Raw genomic sequence first — 7745 nt, 5'->3', positions numbered from 1 at the left:
AAAACATAGACTGTGTTGTATATAATAAACGAAAAAGATATTTAAGAAAAATACGATTGTTCAGTATATTTAAATAATTTGAAATTTTGTCTATGACAATTTTTTTTAATAAAATATTAACATTATAATGTATTATATAATAAAAAAATAATAAAAACAATAGGGGATAGGATCTAAACATAAAAGGGTATATGTATAGATTTAACCTTAAAGAACCCTTATGAATATAAAACTAATAGGAGATAGAATCTTAAATCTTTAATATTAACAAAAATTGTATACTTTTGTTTTCTTTCACGTCTGGATTGATACACAAAGAAAAAAAAGACAACAAAATTTTATCTCATGTTTCTCATTTTTTATGCTTACCAAGCAAAGAAAGAAAAAAAGTCTCTTCCTAACAAAAATAAAAAATGGAGTTTTTATATTTTTTTATTTTTGTATTGCAGTAAAAAAAAAGTAGTTTTTATATTTTGGAATTAATATATAAAAGAGAGAGAAAGAGAGAAAAAAAATAGAGAAAGAAAGAAACTTAATTTTTTTTTAGAACGGCACAAATTTTATTAAAAAAGTAGCAAGAAGCTAGAGGAAAGAAAACATCACAACAAATTACAAGCTAAGAGAAGATTATAAAGGCAAGAGGTCCAACTAATTTTAACTTTTCTAAGCCTACTAGAAATCCAAAAGAAAGATCTATCAATCACATCATCTAAAATGAGAGACTTCTTGGGTTGAGCCGTACAAAAAATGGAGGAGTTACGAAAATTCCAAAGACACCATAAGGTAGTGATGATAACAGTGTCAAAAGCTTGTCGCTGCCCTTTTTTGAGGGAAAGAGAATCAGACCACGAGAGAAGGGAATCAATAGAGGATAACCGAGGAAGCTGAACATCCCACCAAATAGCTAACCGAGTCCATAAGTCAATCAACTGATTGCAATGGAGAAAAAGATGATCAATAGATTCAACAGTATTAGAGCAGACAGGGCAGAGAATGGAGTCCATAGTAATCCCATGGAGCGAAAGATTTTCCCTAGTCTGAAGGCTTCTAGACTACAATCTCCAAATAAATATATTCAGCTTGATAGGCACTCAATTGTTCCAACGAGTTTCAGGACCCCCTGAATGTAACATATGATTATCCAAAAAAAGCTCGAAGAGAAGAAACAATAAAAGAATCAGAGACATCAATAGTCCATCACAAACGGTCAGTTATGGATTGAAGAAGAACTCCCTGCATTATGGAGATAAAAGTATTCAATTGGGCTCCTCAATACCCCCTCTAAGAGGACGCCTAAGACAATCTAAGTTCCAACCAAGAAGCACCCTATCTCTGACTGATATGGATTTATGAAGATCAAGAGCATAAATCCTATGAAAAGAAGCAGCCAAATGGGTATCCCCCTTCCAAACATCGTGCCAAAAAGAAGTTTTATTCCCATCACCAACTCTAATAGGACTAAGAGGCCTAAGATCGAGATCAGGATTATGAAGATGTGAAAGCATCTGAATAACACCATTCCAAGGACCAATTGAACCTCTTCTATGAGAGAAAGAGCTACAACCACCATCCCGACCATAAATAGCCTTAACAACTTTAACCCATATCAAATCCGAATTATGAAAGAATCTCCAACGCCTTTTATAGGGCATAGCCCAATTAAAGGAGTACAGACTACCACCACCAAGACCCCCATTCTTTATTTGGGCTAAGACCCTATCCCAGCAAACCCAATGCATGCGTCGCTCACCCTTGTCAGCACCCCAAAAAAACCTAGCTCGAAGAGACTCCAAGGTGTTGACAACGGAGATAGGGACCATAAAGATAGACATCCAATAGCTTCCAAGACTTCCAAGAACCGATTTGATCACAGTTAGGCGTCCTCCAGAAGAAAGACAATTAGCTTTCCAGCCTGAGAGCTTCGACTAAAATCGATCAACTACTGAAGACCAAGCAGTGATCCGAGACATGTTGTGGCCAATAGGAACTCCAAGATGAATAAAAGGACAAGAATCAGGAGTACACCCAACTTTACGTGCCGCCACCTCAACCTTGTCGCAGGCCACGTTGAATTTGAAATTCATCAATAGGGGACTCGTTAACAAGAACCGAAGCCCTAGCAGATCTAAGAAGCTCCATGATCCAGTCACACCACAGATTGCCAAAGCCCATAATGTGCATAATCTCCAAAAGATACTCCCACGATACGGAATCAAAAGCCTTCTCAAAATCCACTTTGAAAATCATGAGAGGATTATTCAAGGACTTAATCCAAGCCACAACCTCATTTAGAAGAAATGGACCATCCAAGATTTGTCTACCTTTGACGAAGGCAGACTCCTCCAGACTAACAATAGAACCAATAACCTCCGCCAGCCTATTAGCTAATAATTTACCAATTATTTTGTATTGGCACCCTATAAGACTAATAGGTCTAAAGTCTTTAATATGCTTAGGGTCTTGAACTTTAGGAATAATCGTAAAGAAAGAAGCATTACAACCTTTTGGGATCGAGCAATGGTTGTGAAAGTGATGAATGAAAGACACCAAATCATCCGAAATAAAATTCCAGTATTTTTTCAATAAACCAAAAGAAAAACTGTCAGGGCCAGGAGTCCGATCGGAACCATAATCCCAAACAGCCCTATTAATCTCATCACGAGAAAAAGGATCATGAAGAAGGATGACTTGATCATCCGTGAGGGTATGAAACAGACTAGGTTCAGTTGTAGGGCGTATTCCTTTTTTCTTCAAGAAAAGATTTTTATAGTAACTTTGGAACTCCTTCTTAACCTTCCCAGAGTCATCCTCCCAAACACCATCGATCATGATACCCCTTATAGCATTTTGACATCTCTTCCGATTGATAGTACCATAAAAAAAAAACTAGAATTCTCATCCCCTTCAATGGCCCACTTAATTTTCGCTTTCTGAGCCGAGTCAATTCTAGAAAGATGATCTAAGTCCGTTAGTTCTTTAATAGCCGAAACTCTTTGTTCACGAAGAGCAGCATTACCACCATCAAGCATAAGAGAGGCATCAATCTCTTCAACTTTGTCTTGAAGAAGTTTCTTTTTGGTAATCATACGATCACGAGTAGTAGAATTCCATAATCTTAAATTAGATTTGAGAAGTTGGAGCTTCTTCTTAAAAATAACCCAAGGATTATTGATCCCATTTTCAACAAAATTGGAGTTCCATGAATTATGTACCATATCATCAAAACCCTCAAGCTCAAACCAAGAATGGTATATACGGAAGGGAGAAGGACCATAGTCAATGCGGTGCTCTAGTAAGACAATAGGCAGTGATCAGGGATATTTTTCTCCAGAACCAATCCCATAAGATGAGGATAACGCTGCAAGAAACCTTCGATGACCAAAAAACGATCTAGTTTAGAAAACTTGGATCCCCATTTATTGCTCCACGTATATTGGGGCCCATCCATAGGAATATCAACTAAATCAGCCTGATCAATAAATTGATTAAAGAATCTAGCAGGAACATGATGAAACTGGGAACCAAACCTTTCAGACTCAGTTCTGACTTCGTTAAAGTCCCCCATAAGCACACATTCTCCAGAGAAAGAAGCAATTAAGCGTGAGATTTCATCCCACACTTGTCTTTTACTATCATCTTTTTGGAGAGCATATACAGAAATTAGCATAACATCCATGTTAGAGACAGCCCAAACCCCCTCCACCGCGGCATACCAATCCGAGATGGAACTTTATTATAAATAAAAATATTTGGGTCCCAGATAACTAGAATACCGCCAGAAGCACCATGAGAAGGAGAGAAAGCATGAGAGAATGCGAGGTTACCCCACAATGAACGAACAAGAGAAAGGTCTATTAGTTCTTTCTTCGTTTCTTGAATAGCTAGAAAATTTATCTTATATTTGACACAAAGAGATTTTATCCACACCCGTTTCTCATAAGAACCCGCTCCTTGGATATTAATAGATAAACAATTCATATCTAAATTTTGTTAAATCGCTCCTCTTGAATAGTATTTTTCACGTGCTCAGAACAACTATTCAAATTTAAACCAATACTCCCTCCTACAGCAATTGTTTTTCGTGATTCGACCTCTATTGAGTCAGTGTTGAAAGAACCCTCTGAGAAAAGATCATTATCTCTTTGATTGAAATTTGAAAAACCAGGTGGATGAGATAGAGAATCATCCATAGATGGGATGCCCGACATAAGAATAAAGCCACCTGAGAAACCAACCAGAGCTTGTTTGTTTGAGTTTTCTTTTTCAACTTGAAGAGGCCCAGGATCAACAGAATGAACAAGAACAGTGTGAGCAGGCAATGCTGATTGCGAGTCAGTTGTTGCAGCAGGTTCTTCAGCTGAGGCGGATTGTACAGTAGCGACATTCAGAACAATATTAGGGACCAAAACAGTTGGTGCATTGTCTGTGGGTTCGACAGCAGGTCTGGGGGTAGCAGATGGGCGAGTTTGTGAAGCAGCAGGGGAGCTTGAAGCACATCGGTCAGCAGGAACATCATGAGAAAAAAATTCATTGCTGAGTTCCTGTTTTGCCCCTAAGGTTTGTCTCTATTATTGTTGTGTTTTTTGCCATTACCCCAGCAGTTAAATCCTTTATTAATATCATTATTGACCTCATCTTTTTTTATTTTTTCAATACCAAAGGGATCCAATGAAACCTCATCATTCCTTTCTTCATTTTGTTCAGATTCTTGTATTTCACTCTCGGCTAAGTCTTGAGCTGGAAGATGATGAACAAAGGTTGTGGTCCACCCCGGAGCTTCATTGACTCTAATCCAATGTATAGTCCCAGCAACACATACTTTGATCACTTCTGAAATGATAGATTGGATAGTTGTAAGTATGCAGATCCTATTCTTCTAAATATCTTCTCCCAGGTTGTCATCTAACTGTACTATTGTTCCCCATTTAGAGAGGACTTTTCTAAATGACTCTTTACTCCAAGTAGATAAACGGACTCCTTCAACATCCACCCATAATAAACATTCTGGGGGAATAAAATTTCGATCCGACGCTCTCTTTTCTAAAAGCCAATGATCCATAGCTTCACTATTCATGAAGTTTTTACATGCATTATTTGAGTTGAATTAAATTAGCACCCACAGACCTCCAACATATTTCATCTCAAAGTTATCGAATCCCTCGTCCAAACATAAGACCCGGAGATTAGGAAGTGTCAGAAAATCTCTTGCCTTAACAAGGCAAGCCCTTTGTTTGTTTTCAACTATGTAGTCATCAGAAGGAAGATCAATGATCTCCTGTTTCTCGTATTATTAGGGTGACCTCGGACGACATTTGCATAGGATTTAACATTCTCATAACAATGGCCTGTTGTGAAGAGACCAGCATGTTGGGGGGATCGATCATTATTTCCCAGGGATCGAGGGAGGGAGGCAAACAATATATATAATCCAAACCAAACTTCACGGAGCTGTTTTATCAGAGAGTCACAATTACCATCGCCTGAAAATCGAATAAAACCAAATCGTTTCCCAAATTTTGATAGTTTTTTAGCCATAAAACTCCGAAAATTTTACCTAAGCGACTACATGCACGACTACATACCCTATAAATGTCTTCTGCTTGAACTAATCCGGAAAATTAGTGATGAAGAGGGAGAATGTATCTGACCTTACGTAATTAGTTTTTGGTTCTTGACTATTATGATGATCCCTACGATTACCATGCACTTTGACATTACGATTGCGATGACTGTTGTCCAAGAATTTGCTCCCATATTGCAGAGGAAATCGAGGATTCAACGACGTTTGATCCCGCCGGCGATTGCAAGAAACTTAATTTTTTTAAAAACTATGTAATCAAAACAATTTATTAATAAAAATGATTAGTTAATAATTGTATAGTAGGCTGGTGTTTAAGAGAGTGATGTGTAAAAAAGAAATAAAAAGTCCTCTTTCATAATTGGTTGACCACTTCACAAACTTTAAACAAGTGTCACATTTTCAAAATAACTAGAACAAATCTGACACACAATTGACGGAATATGAAGACCTTTTCTAATGAATTTTATTATAGTTAAGAGTCTTGCTTGACAGTTGTGACCTAGAGCTAGTTCCATGCAAGGAGTTGGTTCAGTTCAATACCACCCTGATCGGTCTTTTCCACTGCCACAGCCACTCTCCCAAAACCCTATGATATTTTATCGTACTCACTTTTTTTTCCATGAAAAATAACCATGGAAAAAGACATAGCAACGGGGAATCTCCAACCTAATTTATATTTCCAAAATAGTTAGAGTCCCATTTCCCACTCCTTTTTTTTTTTTTCCTTTTTTTTTTTTTTCCTTTTTTTTTTTTTTTTTTGAAAAAAACAATGTGGTATAATACTCTTATCATGAAGAATATTTAACGAACCAACAATGTGATTCAGTACTCCTACCACCTTTATGCCATCTTTATGCCATCGAATAAGGGACCGAAGCCACTATCCACCTTGCTTTTTGTATAAGAGCATCATTAAAATCCTTAAGAGTTCCAAGTCCTGAACACCATTTACCATAGTAGCAAATATCTTATCTAGCTATTTGATGAAATTAAAATAAAAGATAAAAAAAAATCATTATCAAATTTCACCCCACCCCACCCCAAAAATGTCCGCTATAATAGATTCTATAGGTTCCACAACTTTTTTGGCATCTTAAAAGAAAAAAATAATTTCCAAGGGAGCCGATCATTGACTTTAGTAACATCCGCCACCAAGGAAATAAAATTTTCATTTAGATATTTTCTTTTGAATTCTATCTAGAATTACCTTCCAACTACTTTCCCGCCCCATGCTTTAACTGATAGGGAACTAAAATAAGAAAACGGTAATGTTACCTTGCAACACCCCATTGATATACCATAATCTTGTATCACTACTAGAAAAACAGCTTTTTACGACGCTCATTGCGCGTCATAAAAGGCTCAGACGACGCGCAAATGCGTGTCAAGGAAGGCCCTGTCATAAAGAGAGACGACGCGCTTTTGCGCGTCGTCTATAGAAGACGCGCATTTACGTCGCTCATTTACGACACGCAATTATGACGCGCGTTTACGACACGCAATGCGTATCAAGGAAGGCCCTGTCATAAAGAAAGACGACACGCATTCACGTGTCGTAACCTTACGACGCGCGTGTTAATGACACGCAATGCGTATCAAGAAAGCCCCTGTCAAAAAAGACCATGTCATAAATGAAGATGACACACATTTTTGCGTATCATAATTTTAAATGTTTAAAAAAAATATTATTTATAGATTTACTAATTTTCAAATTAAATAATACATTATAAATCTCATAATACAAAATAAAATACCATAAATAACAAATATAATTCGTTTCACTAATATGTCAAATACAAATTATTATTCCAATACTGAGTAAATCTTATAAAAAAATGAACTCATGTATATACAATTGCATTATCTAGCTTACTATGTGTCAGCAACTCTCTGTGTGTTTACTTTTGCTTGAGTCTCATTTCCTCCAAAGCTTCTAGCCATGCCAAAATATGATATCTTAAATTCATCAAGTCCTTGGCGCGAAGTCTTAGATAGAAGCTTAACTGGAATCTCCAATCCTTCTAGCAGAACCTAAAGATCATTATTGGCCACGTAGCAGGATCAACCTGCAATCTTTTTTCTGCCTTCTTATTACTTGCAGCATCTTCTACCTGTTTGACCAAGGTTGTGCCTTCAGCAGCAACATGCTGCATTGCGTCAAAAA

General features: G+C 37.0%; 2 protein-coding genes across 2 annotated transcripts; both read right to left on the bottom strand.

Annotated features, from left to right (window-relative positions):
• Positions 1–1256: 1256 nt before the first annotated feature.
• On the bottom strand, positions 1257–1820 carry LOC145036359 (putative mitochondrial protein AtMg00310). The gene has a single exon (XM_078984806.1). The coding sequence runs from the start codon at positions 1818–1820 to the stop codon at positions 1257–1259; it is 564 nt and encodes a 187-aa protein (XP_078840932.1).
• A 1017-nt stretch (positions 1821–2837) lies between these two features.
• Positions 2838–3676, bottom strand: LOC145036358 (uncharacterized). The gene is made up of 2 exons (XM_078984805.1): positions 3370–3676; positions 2838–3289 (listed from the first exon to the last, which is right to left on the bottom strand). Exons 1-2 carry the CDS (start codon positions 3674–3676, stop codon positions 2838–2840), a joined length of 759 nt encoding a protein of 252 aa, XP_078840931.1.
• Positions 3677–7745: the final 4069 nt, after the last annotated feature.

This window comes from Lactuca saligna, chromosome 3 (assembly GCF_052625555.1).
Source record: "Lactuca saligna cultivar CGN05327 chromosome 3, ASM5262555v1, whole genome shotgun sequence".
Classification (NCBI taxonomy): domain Eukaryota; kingdom Viridiplantae; phylum Streptophyta; class Magnoliopsida; order Asterales; family Asteraceae; genus Lactuca; species Lactuca saligna.
This window is presented reverse-complemented; position numbering and strand designations above follow the sequence as displayed.

Coding starts and splice junctions, on each gene's coding strand:
- LOC145036358 (XM_078984805.1), bottom strand. CDS start 3,676: ATGGATGTTATGCTAATTTCTGTATATGCTCTCCAAAAAGATGATAGT. Junction 3,290..3,369: donor TCGTTTTTTGGTCATCGAAG/GTTTCTTGCAGC, acceptor TTGTCTTACTAG/AGCACCGCATTGACTATGGT.
- LOC145036359 (XM_078984806.1), bottom strand. CDS start 1,820: ATGGTCCCTATCTCCGTTGTCAACACCTTGGAGTCTCTTCGAGCTAGG.